Below are 14,391 nucleotides of genomic sequence, written 5' to 3'. Positions count from 1 at the left end.
ATGGATATGATCATTTAATTCTTAGTGTTGAGTGGTCAAAACCACAGAACAACAATTAACTGCTAAAGTTCTTTTTATAATATTTTATGACAAAAGAAATTTCTATTAGAACAGACTTTTGTAGTATGTTGTAGTGGTTTTTCCTCTAAATATATTTTATATGAAACTCAAAAAGTTTAAATCAAAATATCTTCGAAACAAAATTGTGTCTAAGTCACATAAAATATTACTCACTTTCAACAATCTGACTTTATTATTTTACCATTATTTTAGTCACCAGATGACAAATGTTTATCTTATGTCTAATTGCAATAAATATTCAAGTTTCAAAATGTTCTGTATTTTTTTCCTCGACGCTGAAGGTGTAATTACTAAAATAATTTTGTGTATTTAAACTTATAAACACTAAATGATAATAAAAACTATTTATTATAATTTCAATAAAATATCGTTATTAGAGTAATCTTCTAGATTTTAAAGAAACATTTTGCTTGAATAACCCGCACCGTATCTGAAGATACACGCAGTTTGTGTAGATATTGAACTGCGCAGAATTTTATTTCCAGGCAAAGGTAAATAAGAATATTTATATGGCATTTAGAAAAACTTCTGTTTTGGTAATCTTAAAAGTCGGTATTAGATTTTAAATGGGTAGGGAACTTGTCACTACGTCACTGTGTCGTTTCGAGATTATTGTGACAATGAAAATCGGTATTAAAATAGATTATTATTCGTTAACACCAACACATTTGGGTAAATATATATTTCGTTATTCTTAGATCAATTCACATTTTTGAAGGCTTGAAGTATCTAATGATATTTATTAATAGTTTTTATTATTCTACTTGGTTAATATATTAAGCAAAATAAACAAACAATTATTATTCTTGGGGGATCACCAAGTTAATTATTTCCGGTGGAAACCGTGTGCATAAATATGGTATATGAGGTTTATTTGATGACACAATGGACAAATATGGGTATCTGAATATTATAAAGACAAATTTAAAAGTAAATTACAGAATGTTGGGGTTTCAGGCAACCTTTTGGTTTCAGCAAGACAACGACTGTAAGCATACAGCAACGATCGTACAGATTTGACTGCTGAACTATGCTCCCAGGCAACTTCAAAAACTACCAGAATCACTAGACCTTAGTCTATGAGTTTATTTGAAAAATATGATTCGCCAGCACACGATTTCCAGCAAGGATATGTTAAGAAAAATGGCTAAAAATAAACGTACAGGATAGTGCGAAGCTAGTTGAGTCCATGCAAAGACGAACTTTATTGTTTTTTCTTTGGTTACAATAAATCAGAAAACAAAAACCGCAGACTTTTTCCGCTATTTGTACATATGCCAATATTAACAGTAATGCAAGAGAGGAAACTACAGAACTAGCAAATAAATATATTTCAAATAGAAAGTCCCATTTGCGCCATAAATTTCAAAACCAAAAGCATACTTAAATAAAAAGTAAATATACATAAGAAATATTTTAGTTCGAAATAAACATAAAAAAGTTGGGTAAAGTGAAACGTTTAAAATATTTGATAAAAGGACATAAATAAAAGGCTAAAGTATCAAGGGCAAATCACGATATTTTAATGACAAATCAATGAAATAAATTCATTCACTTATATAATAAAATTCTATATTAAATTTGAAAAATATTTTTTATATTTTTTCTATAATTTTATTGATTATTAGTAATAATTAGTAATAATTTGTCTTATTAGGTATATTATTATTTGTTCAAAATAAATATTTAAATAATATGATTTTGAGGCGTAGTTTAAAGAGCATGCTAAACAAATAGGTTTTGCAATAATTTGTATTAGCGAAGTCATACATTATATCTGGAAGGATGACCTGGTGGTACTTTAATAAGTTTTAAATATTTTGACAAATATATGTTAAAATTATAGTGGTCTAATTTTTTTCAATCGCCGATTTAACTTACAATGTAGTCGTTCAATGCGTATTCGCGTTTTAATCAATGACTCAGTAAAATATTTTCACCACATGTACGAATTTATGATAATGGTATAATAACATATCTTGGTAATAATTTACCAGACTTCAAACGAGAACATATCTAAGACTGAATCGTCGGATGATCCACGCTTTCTCACAACACGTACAGTCACGGACAAAAGCTTGAATACACCCTGAAAATTCAGAGTTTAAACAAAAATAAACATTTAAATAAAATTATAAGTATGCAACTTCATTTCATTTCATAAATTATTACTCATTTCATATAAACAAAAAATATTTACGTAACGGTTAATTTAACAAAAACGAAATAATGATGAAATTGACAAAATTTTCAACAAAATATAATACTTAAATATTTTGTCGAACCGTATTGAGTTTCTATGACTGCTTTACTACCGAATGTTGAACGCGTGTTTGTACTCCTTATTACTCAACTACCTTTTTGTAACAGATTCTTATACACTTCCTTCAGGATAAAGTTAACATCTCGACGAGAAAGTGTTTTTGGTCGTCTGCTTTTAGACATATTTTTCACTGAATCATTTTGTTTGTGTTTTCTAATGATATTTTGGACACTTCAAAATAGAACATTAAATTATTTTCCTATTTCTCGATAGGATGTACCTTCTTGATAGCGCTTAATTACCAAAATTTTAAAGCTTAGCACTTTTCCTATGCCCATAATGACTCAGATTACAATAATGACTTAAACTGACAATAATAAAAACGCAACTAATAATAAATTTATACTTCTAATCACCAAAATTAAACAAAAAAAAAAATAAAACGTAATTTTTTTCCCATATTTGTGAAATTTACCGTTATGTTTGCAATAAAATAAATATTTTTTGTTTTTATTTTTAATAAAACCGCAGCAATAAATAATGAAGCCGATGTAATCTTAGCACAAATTGCGTTAAGAAAATTCCAAGGAGAAGTAAAGTAGCAATATGAACACATCATAAAAAAACAGAGAAGTTCAAAAATTAAATGGTGCCAAAAATTGTTAAATGTACTGCAATCTTCATTCACATCCAAATAAGCTGCAAGACAACCACTATATAAATCCCGAGAAAGTCAGAATAATTAACTTTGTAAATATTGCAATAAACCAAGACATTTCGTAATGAAATTTTCCACATTTAAAAAATTAACGCTAAATGAAAACAAGAAAATCTTGATAAAATTAAACATATGTCACAAATGTATGAAGCATGACTCCACAAAATAATGTTATGTGAAGAGGGTAAAGGAAATCATCATACGCTGTTACATCAACAAAAAGAAAATAAAAAATCGAAAAATTATCAACAAATATGAACACTAACATAAATAGAGATACTCTTCTTGTTACGGCTATGGTAAGTGCGAAAACAGTAGGAGCAGAGAGAATATTATTGAGAGCTCTAGTAGATAGCGGATCCCAAACAACATTAGTATCAGAATAAACAGTGTAAATTCTTAGATTACCGAAGATCAAGTAAACAACAAAAATCACTGAATTTTCATCTCAACATGTAGAGTTATCAAAATATAAAGTAAATATAGAAATCTCACCGCGATTCCAAAGCAACAGGAAAATTGAAATGGAAGCCATTGTAATGCCAAAGTTACATAAATCTCTTCCAAGTAAATCATTTGAAATATCATCAAGTATAAACAAGTATATTTTAGCAAATTCTTGTTTCAACTTTGCAGAATCGAGATTATAATTGGAGCATATTTAATACCTAAAATTCAATCAAAATATCATCAATGAAATTAAACAAGTATATTTTAGCAGATCCTTATTTCATCATTGCAGAATCGACATTATTATTGGAGCATATTTTATACCTAAAATTTTACAAACGAAAATTCAAAAAATCAATGGAATGATTCTACAAGACACTTCTTTGGGATAGATAGTCTCAGGTAATATCGATATAACAACATCAAGTACTATAATCGATATAACAGATGTAGAGCAATTTGGGGAAAGCAAAATATAATAAAAATAGAAGCAAAATTGTATGACAAGCGAACTGGAAGAATATCGACTTCACACAGATAATCTGTCAAGGGAAGTACAATTACTCTCTGATAAAATGTTTGTTATAGGTAAACACATTGAAACTTATGAAGAGAAATCATATTTATATGATAGTTTAAAATTGCAACATGGGAAAGATTTAAATGGACTTGATTTGGCCAATTCAAAAATAAAGGATTTGAGAAAGTCAAATCGCAGATTAGCTAGAAGGAGTTAAGAATAATAATTCGCGTTCATCAAGCATTACTGAGATGGAAAAAGAAGTTAAGTTTTTGCTTAGCGAAAATAAACATTCGATTGGTGATAAACTATTGAACAATTGAAGAACAGATAAATGATTTGAAAACGCGACTTGAAATGGAAGAAGGAAGTAAGGCTTGTACAGCTTTCTCCAGTCTATTTATACGTTGATCATCAGGAAGTCTGCTTGAATGTACTGCTGCAATATCATTAACATTACAAGTGGCTATTACACTTTGTACTGAATTAATTTCGATTAACCGATCTGCTTGACTTGTTGCTGTAGTGACTGGTCTCTACTTTGCCCGATAGAACGAATCGAACATTGGCTGGTAGTCGTTTTAACCAGAGTGAACATAAGACATCTTTTGTCACTTTGTTGTCTCCTAAGTTTTGCATTTTGCGTAGTAACAATGCAACGGTTTGCTGTCTCCTAGTTTAATGTCGTCAAGTAAAGTTTGTAATTTTTCATGCGTGATAAGACATTCTTTAAGTGTTTTATATTTGTCAGTTGCAGAAGATTTTTTGACTATGCCTGAGACATGTTGCAATAATTCTGGATCAATGTAGGAAGTTGCTGTCCAATATTTGCTGTTATCTCCAGTAATCTTCTTGCGATGGAATGCTGCATCAACTTGAATAAACCAAAAGGCTGGATCTTGCTTCCAAAATGGTGGTAACTTGAACTCTATCGACGCTATTTCGTTTTCACCATAATACTATTGCGTAGCATGACTTGTTGAAAGTCGTTGCTCGTTATTCATGTTAAAAGTATTGTTTGCAGTGCTATGTGCTTTGTCTGGAGTCACTAATTATGGTGGAACTTGTGACTGCGATGTATCTTGTTGTATTGTAAATGCATGTTACTGTTGAAACGTATTTAATTGCTGTTGCATTTGGTTGTTCTTTAATATTTATTGAGTAAATGACATTCAAAGCCACATTAACCAGCGCAACGCCATCTGGCGTGATGTAAAAACCAAAGTACAAACCGCAACTAACTTAATGGTCCAGCGTCTATTAGTATTTAGCACATCAGAAGAGAAAAAAGAGAAAAAAACAATAAATGCTCGTAAAATAATAAACATTTACAACATTTATTTGAAAATGTTTTAATTAATAATAAAGTGGTAATACAGAAGTACCTCATAATAAATTAAGTTTTAGTTAAATAATTTAAATAAGTTTAAATAATTAAATGAAGTTTATGTGCAGATATACAATACATATAAGAATCAAAAATTTGTTTTCAAGATTTTATCATTTTATCACTATCAATAACTGAGTTCCGTCTGAACACAACAGAACTGTTCCACGAGCTACTCATAGTAAAACTCAAGTAAAACACAAGTAAAGTTCAAATCGAGAGCCTAACACAAATAAAGTGCCAAATCATGCTCTTTACATAGATTTTCATGGAATAGCTTTGTGAAAAATCTGATGAGAACATAAGTGCCGCGCAAATAAACAGTACAATAATTTACATTTAAACCAAAACAGCTGATTCCCACATCAACATAAATTTTACTTGAAATAAGATGTACGAGTAAAGTCTATGTAGTATTTTCAAATTTTGACAGGGATGTTACGGTTTCTCAGATGCTCTCATGTACTCGAAAATTTGCTGGTGGAACGCACTTGTGTGTTATTATTATTTTGATATTATATATTATTTAATTTTAAATAATTTGAGTATAGTTCAGCAGTACTCCTGAGACTATTAAATTATATGTTTGTTACTGTCAGTCTTAACTATTGCCATATTCTTTGATTAAAACAATATGTACAGTACATATAAAAATTCTAAAATACATCTAAAATTCTTAAAATTAAATAAAATTGAGTTCGTTTACTGCTACGACAAGAGAATTTCCATTAAATTTGTTTAACATTGATGTGCGAAAATATATATGTATCAAGAGAAAAATAAAATGAATGATATGAAAAGCGAACTTGTAAGCTGCGATAACGTTGAGGCTACCAAAGCCAAAATAGCGAATGTTTTGTCACAAATAAAGCGTTACCAGGAAAAGACGCGCAAGTTTATTGAAGATAATTATGTAGAATTTATGCCAAATAACTCATCCTCCGATATGTATTTAGATGATGGAAAAGTGCTAATTGAAGAATCTGATCAAATACTTCAAGATGTAAGCAAAAATGCTGTCACAGCACTGGAAGACACAAACGCTGAGTTGCAGAGTTGTGCAAATGATCTAAATGAAATTTCTTTAGGTCTTCGATTAAGTTATAGAATTTTAAAAATAGATGACCTATTTCAATGTGTTGAAGAATCAAATGCAACGAAGGACTATTTGATTGTATTGGACTTACTTCAGAAGATTAAGGATCTTACTTATAGTGAAAGTAACGACGACTGTGACCGGTTATTTCAAAAATGTGCCTGTTATGATACTATCAAAGTAAAATATCATATACAAGCTCACATGCTAAAGCAAAATTTGCAACAACAATTTCAACAGTTTCTTCAGTTAAATGAAAAACTATTTCCCCAAGCTAAACGCGTAACAATTAAGATATCAAAAGATGTAAATCAAATGCAAGATATAGTCATGGCACTCTTCCAGGTAAAATTATGAATATTTAAAAAAAAAATGAATTGATTGAATTATTTTATATATAGGCACAGTATAATCCTACTAAAATATGTGATTTTCTGTTGGAAAATTGTTTCGAGCCGTTAATAACCAAACCAGTTTCTATAGAATATTGTGATGATAGCAACGAATATTCGCAACTTACACTGTCTTATTCTTTGAAAAATCTCGGCACTAGCCTCCGCCCTTCCTATAAACAAGTTTTCGAACACTTTAAGCTAGTATTGCAATGCTTAGGTATTATTAACGTTTCGATTTCGTCAGATCAACATGTTTTTTCTATTATTGGAGACCATATTAAGGAACGAATGCTTAAACGTTTAGTCGAAGACTGCCTAATGCATGAAATTCCGGATACAATGGATGAGTTACGCGATTCAACTATAGTAGAGGACGTTCATCAATTCGAACAGTTATTGGCAGACTTTTTTTTAATAAATATCGAAAATGATCGTATTCTTAGCAATTTCACCGAAAATTTCGAAACATATTTTAGAAATCGATTTTCTAACAAATTGCTTAGTAGTGCACGTGATATAATGCAGAAAGATATGCATGACATGACATTGATTGCGGAAGAAAATAGCGCGGAATGTGTTGCTAATAATCCATTCTTGTTTCCGTGTTGCATGGTTTCCAAAAGTACATTGGTAATTATTAAGATTATTTTTTAATTTTTTTTTTTATAAGTTTATTAAAATAAAAATAAGGATGTAGTCTTCTTCATTAATTATTTCCAATTACATTGCAATTCAAGTAAATTTAAATCTCAATAATACTTTTTTTGGATCATAGATTATTACTTCATAGATTAAAATAATAGACTAAATCCTGATCCATGATGTATAAAATTTTATTCATTGGGATGTGAGAAAAATATTGTGATATATATATATAACATACAATTTTTTTTAAATATCCATAAAAGATCAATTAATATTATTATTGAATGACTATATAATGTCAACATTATTAATATTTTTATTTCTAATAATAATTCCTTCATGAAACGGAGAAATATAGTGAAAACAAGTTATATATATCACCGCTATTCTAAATACTCCCAGGGAATAAGTCTCTCTCTTCCCTCGAATAGAACTCCCTTATTCTGAATTGCTTGGGATGGGAGACAGCTGTTTTGGGAACATGTGAATAAAATAAATTAATAAAAATTTCAATGTATTATAAAACTTTTATTATAATAATTTTATTAAAATAATAATTTTAATGAAATATATTAATATAAAAATTTAAATATATTAAATTTTTACTTAATATATTTTATTAAAACATATTCGAAAAATTAATCAACCAGTCTGGATAAAAAAAAAATTTGAAATTTAATTTATTATAATAATTTTATTATGAAAATAATTTTATTATGATAATAATTTTATTAACATATATTCAAAAATCTGATCATAATAAGTTACTTACATATTAAATTAAATTCTATTTAACTTATCTCCCACACAATTTGGTTAGGAAAGATTTTATACAAAATAAGGAAAAAACTCCCATTCCCATATAATTCAGAATAGGGATAATATATATTAAAAACTTCAAAAAAAAAAATACTCCCGATAGATTTTATTATATATGTATATTAGTGTTTTCGCTTAAATAAATGTAATACAATTAAAAGTGAATTAATGTAATAAAAGATAAACAATTAATTGCTTCTTAGGAGTTGATTAAACTCATGGAACGTATACTACGGCAACCTAAACTTCCAGAAACCGATGTAAATTATTTTTTAAACATTATATGTATCATTCTAAATACTTACGTGAATTTAGTACCAGAAGTTCATGAAAAACTGCTTGAAAGCATACCTCAACAATCAGTTTTATTTTACAATAATTGCATGTTCTTAAGTCATTGGGTTGCCAAAAATTCCGAGAAAAACTTACCTTACTTTCCGGCCATAATTGACACTTTGCAGTCTACTGGAAAAAAATATTTTAACATGCAAATAACTTACCAGCGCAAAATAGTGATGGATATATTAAAAGAATTTGGTTAGTACTAAATATACATAAAAATGTCAGTAAATATATTTATTTTTTTTAGATCTTTCAAATATGCACAATCTCGGTGTTTTACCGCTCAAGTTCATACGTCAATGCATGCGGCAATTAGAACTACTAAAGAATGTGTGGCAAAATGTTTTACCCGACAGTATATACAACAAAACTTTTTACGATTTACTTGATGGTGTTTCTAGTGAGATTATTAGACGAATATTAGCTATGGAAGATATATCAGCGACTGTGGCAAACGAACTTAGCGAGTTACTTGGAGTAGTATTGGATAGAGGACCAACACTATTTAAGGTGAGTTGGTTTAATATCCAAAGCCTTTATTAAAAATACATATCTTTTTTAAAAAATAAAATTAGGATAAACATGAAGTTATACGTATCAAATCGTGGATGAAACTTGAACAACTGAAAGTGATTTTAAATGCTTCCCTACAGGAAATAACAGAGCAATGGTGTGAAGGTGTTGGAATTTTAACAGCTCATTTTAAAGCAGATGAAATTCGCCATCTAATTAGAGCATTATTCCAAAATACAGATCGGCGTGCAAATGTGTTAACAAAAATAGTTTAAAAATATTTTTTTTTATTGATTGTTACTAAATACATTGCATACATGTGTGCATTTTTTGGAATAAAATGAAGTTTATACAATTTAATAATTTTAAAACGATTACGCTATGAAAAGTTAATAGTGGCTTGCATCAACAATGGAAGCAAAATTTCTTTCACTAAACTGTGTCCTTGGCCATGTGTTATTTCTAAAATTTTTATCGATGATCTTAAATTGCTTGAAGCTTCCTTTAAGCAGTTTTTATAAAGCTCTATTTTACCAAGTTTCATGTGAAGCAATCCTAACATTGGGTGCCAATCTCCATAATATTTCCTAAAAGAACAAAAAAATTTTCATATACATATGTCAATCATTTGTTTTGAATTATGTTATACAAAATTTACCTATACCCTGGTATAAGTAGTCGCCCAATTTCTAGTGCATCTACCCATTTACCAACTTCAATGTATGCATCAAAAGCAGCATCTAATGTCTTAACGCGCCACAAATTTAATGGGTGCAAATAATCTTTTTGCTTATTTAAACATATTTGTAAGACATCAAGATCTTTAAATCAACATAAGTTTTATATGAAATTAATGAACGAATTATTTAATGTTTATAAAATTTTTTGAAATAAAATGTGATATTAGAGTACTAGTGATTTAACCCATAATAATAGGCTATACATTTGTTTGTGGCTTTTGGCAAGCTATAGTGTGTTATTTTTTGTGGATTAGTGCACTACTGCTCTTAACATATAGCCTAATATAATATAGTTCTATTATTTACACCTAAATTACCCACATGCAACTTCTTTCATTTTATCTAAGTGTGTCTTCGTTAGTGCCATAGCTTCGTTAAATGCAGCACGATATTCAGAATTTATATTGGTTTTACATAACGAACATTTATCTGCACTGATGTCGAGAAACATATTACAGTTTGTGTTGGGACATAATGCGGCGTTCATTTCGCGTAGTTCATTGGAGTCCAGACATTTTGAGCAGAAACAATAAAAATAGTAATTGGATTTTAAGTCATGTCGTCGCTGTTCTGTAGTATTTAATAGTTCAATGTAGCTTATAAAAATCTATGAATATATTTTATAAATTAAAAAAAAAAACAAGTCAATATTTATAAAATAGCATACCTTTGACCAATCTAAACAGTCAATAGTTTCAGTCGCATGTATAAGAAGAGTTGTTCCTTCAAAAGTGGCAACTGCATTTGGCCTACAGCTGTGGTCGGTGACAGAAACACCTAAATATATGGCAGTGGCAATTGAGTTCATTTCGGCATCAAGAATGTTAAATCCATTTGTGACCAACTGTTATAATATTTAATAAAAATGTATGAGAGCAGGTCTTGGAATCAGTTTGTATAACATACTTTATTGAAATGTTAAAACATTAAAAATTAACTACAAGATATGTTTGTATGTATAATAAGGGAATTGATTTTATTAATTTTATGTTCTGACACTCGCGCTGCACATAATACGAATAATGATACATTTAGATACAATTAATTTGTGGTTAAAAATATGTACTGAACTACACACAAATTTTTTGTGGCAAAAGTATAAACTATTTTTTTATTTTTTGACGCTTTGTGTTCAATTTTTGTTTACATTTGCTGCTATCGCAGAATTTCAAGCAAATGTTTTTACATTTCAATGCAGATATGTTGCAAAGAATACCTGTGCCAGTTTGGTATTTTCATGTCAGCAAGGAGCAAATTCTGTGTATTTAATTTGGCAAATCGCCAAACAATAAAAAAATATATTTTTGCGGTTATAACAAAGTATTAATAAGTTTTTATAAATATATACATTTGTTTATATATAAGTTAAAAATAACTAACATGAATGCAAAAAATTAATTATGTATTAAACCATAATAAAAATAAATAATTTCTTTGACCTGTTGTGTGGGACTACTAGCTCTAGATTTATATAAAACTACTTACTCTCCCGTAAATGGTAAGAAGCTCATTTGAATTTGGCATGATAGTGCTTTCATGCATCATTTCAGACAGCACCACTTTTAAGCATTGAAAATGAGCCATACGTGTGGCATCCTGTTCTATCTCCGTATAATCTAAGAGACGCTTAATTAAAAAACTTGTTGATTTGATCAGATTATAAACTTACGTGACATAAGATCTTGAAATTTTCTATAACTGGTTTCAGTATAATAACCACGCTCCAAATTACCACCGCTATTCAGTTTTATAATCAATTTACATAGCATACGTGCTGCATCGGGTACTGTGCGTGGATATATACGTTTTAGGAAAGGGCATTCGACTTTGTGTTGATCCCATGCCCGTATTTGACAATCACTGTTGCAATAGTAAACATACTGGCAAGTGGAGCATTTCAAAAGTTTTGTGCTGTTAAAAACATAATTTAGGCTAGAATGGAAATTAAATTTAGTCAATCCGTTAGTGTACTTACGCCTTTAGGCAATAATCACAACGTTCTTTGCGATATTTCGATTGTAAAACAAAAACAAATGGCTTCTCTTTAAGGATGAGATCACCTCGTTTAATTGGCGACTTGTTTGTCTGTTTCATCACAAATACTTCCCAAACCTTCAATATTTACTTAAACAAGTATCAATCCAAACTAAATATTTTGAATCTCACGTTATTGCAAATAAGCTGAAATACTTTACTGTTATAAAGAATCTTAAAAGCTTTTACTAAACATTTTATATCAATATGAACTATATGTTGATTGTTGATACAAATGTATCCAAAAATAACAAATAGATGTCAGACTCATCACTTGTGACTTTGTTTTGAAATGATTGACTATTAATATATATCAGCAAACAGATGTTTTACAGGGTGTTAAAGTATTATTGAAGTTAAATTTGAATATAAAAAGTCACCAACTTACTTAATTAGTCATAGCAATGTTATTTACTCTACCCATTCCTCGCTCATAAGCCCTTAATGGGGGACCTCCGCTTCTGTAGCTTCATCATGATGGTATCGTTTCTTATTTTCTTAACTACAGATTCATAATTCATTCTTATAATATGTACTGATTGTTGTAATCTGTAAGGATCTACTGGTATTGTGTCGACTTTTTAATTTCTACTACACTCACAGCTTGATCTCACAGCTTGATCTCGGAACTAATATTATTACTGATGTCAATGTTGCTTTCAGCATGCACAAACGTGCAGTATAAACGCTGGAATGATATAAATATCATTACCTATGGTAATGATATAAATACAGACATCATCCTACAAACTGATGACACTATTTAACAAAATAATTTCAGTCTGATATATTCCCGCGGCACTTATAATAATTTTTTGAAAATAATAGGTTGAAGGAAATAGTTTTTTATTTGTATCTAGTTGAAGGTGAGTTAAAAATCGACAAAAGATTTGTTGTCATATGTCTTTTTCACAATTACTACAACTATTCACGGTATAGTACGATTACAAAAATCTTTTACACCATTTAATGGTAAACTCCAATAACTAAGCGCGGTTTCATTCAACCAGACTAATGATTGTCAGTATTTAGGACAAGTTTCTCACCGCCTGCCTAAAACAACCCTTTAAATTTAGTGACCCAAAGATAAATTAACTTGACCATAATTTTTAGTTTCCATTGCATTCATTTGTCGGTGAAATTCATCTTAGTGGAAAAGATGACCCACCAATTTGGGCACCTTTTGTCAAATTCATATTGGTAAGAAGTGATTATATATTTTTTTTTATTATCTGTAAGTAGTCGGAATGCAATAGTATTTTGGAATTTTTGTGTAGCATTGGAAGTAGAAATATTGATCTATGTGATGATACTTCGTTTGGCGGTTCACCAGGTTTTGTAGTCATTGTAACCTTAGCCATTTCTTTAGTAAGTAGATTTGTAATGAAGCTTAAAGCTGTAACTGACTTTCTGAATACTTGTCTTTACATATTTGTTTTAAACGACTAATTTTTGCATGCATAAATTTTAAAGTGCAGTTTCTTAGTAGTTTGGTTAGTTTTATTTATCCATTTGTTGCCAAAGGCGTCGAAAACTACGCTTTTTATTATAAGATATTAGATGCTACTGGGAAAACTTTTTCTGTTTTTGATGAAACTGACTCGGTCTCAATTAAATTCGTTAACTGATGTATTTTTGCAATTGCTCCTTTTGCTCGATGGCATCAAAAAGTTTCCTTTATACGATCCTGATTTAAGCAACAAAATCAGCATATTTTCCTTAAGTATCCTTAGCTCCATATATTGTTTAAAGAAATTTATCAATACAAAATTTTAGCAAAACGAAATAGCAAAACGAATAACAAACGCATATAATGAGGTGAGCACGCAGCTACTAGGATTTAAGAAAACTAATAACAAGTCATGGATGTCACAGGAGACATGGGAATTAATAGATGAACGCAAAATAAAAATCAGAATGTTAAATCAAAGTAATCATTCTCGAGAAGAATATAGTGAACTATCGAAACGAATAAAGAAATCAACTAGAAATGATAAAAGGTTATGGGTCGAGGAAGAAGCAGATCGAGCAGAAACTGCAGCGGCAATTGGAGATATGAAAACGATTTTTGAAATATCGCGACTCCTAACGGGCAAGTCCACATATACAAATAACACCATTTCGTGAACAAATGTTTACCACAAATATTAAAAATATGGTGGCCCAACCGCATCACAAATACCAACCTATGGGCCGTTACAAAGCAATCACCTGCTACTATGGAGATAAGAAGACGTAAATGGCGCTGGATAGGCCACAATCTACTCAAACCCAATAGAGACATTGCATGTCAAGCTCTGAGATGGAATCCTCAAGGCAGTCGTCGACCTGGAGCGCCGGCTTAAACTTGGAGAAGAACAATTGAAGAAGAACTAAGAGAAGCGAACT

General features: G+C 29.8%; 2 protein-coding genes across 3 annotated transcripts; one reads left to right on the top strand and one right to left on the bottom strand.

The window, feature by feature from the left end:
- The first annotated feature begins 6,085 nt into the window (after positions 1–6,085).
- LOC119670482 (centromere/kinetochore protein zw10-like) lies at positions 6,086–9,524 on the top strand. The gene is made up of 5 exons (XM_038080755.1): positions 6,086–6,860; positions 6,917–7,540; positions 8,578–8,911; positions 8,964–9,226; positions 9,292–9,524. Exons 1-5 carry the CDS (start codon positions 6,183–6,185, stop codon positions 9,502–9,504), a joined length of 2,112 nt encoding a protein of 703 aa, XP_037936683.1. The 5' UTR covers positions 6,086–6,182; the 3' UTR covers positions 9,505–9,524.
- A 57-nt stretch (positions 9,525–9,581) lies between these two features.
- LOC119670483 (histone-lysine N-methyltransferase SMYD3-like) lies at positions 9,582–12,751 on the bottom strand. 2 transcript variants are annotated; one of them, XM_038080757.1, is made up of 8 exons: positions 12,392–12,751; positions 11,945–12,150; positions 11,639–11,880; positions 11,455–11,585; positions 10,637–10,813; positions 10,291–10,576; positions 9,888–10,050; positions 9,582–9,816 (listed from the first exon to the last, which is right to left on the bottom strand). In XM_038080757.1, exons 2-8 carry the CDS (start codon positions 12,061–12,063, stop codon positions 9,609–9,611), a joined length of 1,326 nt encoding a protein of 441 aa, XP_037936685.1. In that variant the 5' UTR covers positions 12,064–12,150; positions 12,392–12,751; the 3' UTR covers positions 9,582–9,608. The 2 variants fall into 2 exon arrangements, with proteins under 2 accessions (XP_037936685.1, XP_037936684.1); XM_038080756.1 differs by lacking the exon at positions 12,392–12,751 and having other exon boundaries at positions 11,945–12,278.
- Between the last annotated feature and the right edge of the window lie 1,640 nt (positions 12,752–14,391).

The sequence above is a fragment of the Teleopsis dalmanni genome, chromosome 1 (assembly GCF_002237135.1).
Source record: "Teleopsis dalmanni isolate 2A chromosome 1, ASM223713v2, whole genome shotgun sequence".
NCBI classification, from domain to species: Eukaryota; Metazoa; Arthropoda; class Insecta; order Diptera; family Diopsidae; genus Teleopsis; species Teleopsis dalmanni.
This window is presented reverse-complemented; position numbering and strand designations above follow the sequence as displayed.

Excerpts from the sequence above, each read along its gene's own strand:
- LOC119670482 (XM_038080755.1), top strand. The coding sequence starts at position 6,183 with ATGTATCAAGAGAAAAATAAAATGAATGATATGAAAAGCGAACTTGTA. Across the intron at positions 7,541-8,577 it reads TGGTTTCCAAAAGTACATTG|GAGTTGATTAAACTCATGGA; the intron begins GTAATTATTAAG and ends ATTGCTTCTTAG. Across the intron at positions 9,227-9,291 it reads GAGGACCAACACTATTTAAG|GATAAACATGAAGTTATACG; the intron begins GTGAGTTGGTTT and ends AAATAAAATTAG.
- LOC119670483 (XM_038080757.1), bottom strand. The coding sequence starts at position 12,063 with ATGAAACAGACAAACAAGTCGCCAATTAAACGAGGTGATCTCATCCTT. Across the intron at positions 11,586-11,638 it reads ATTTCAAGATCTTATGTCAC|ATTATACGGAGATAGAACAG; the intron begins GTAAGTTTATAA and ends AGCGTCTCTTAG. Across the intron at positions 10,051-10,290 it reads TAAAATGAAAGAAGTTGCAT|ATCTTGATGTCTTACAAATA; the intron begins GTGGGTAATTTA and ends GTTGATTTAAAG.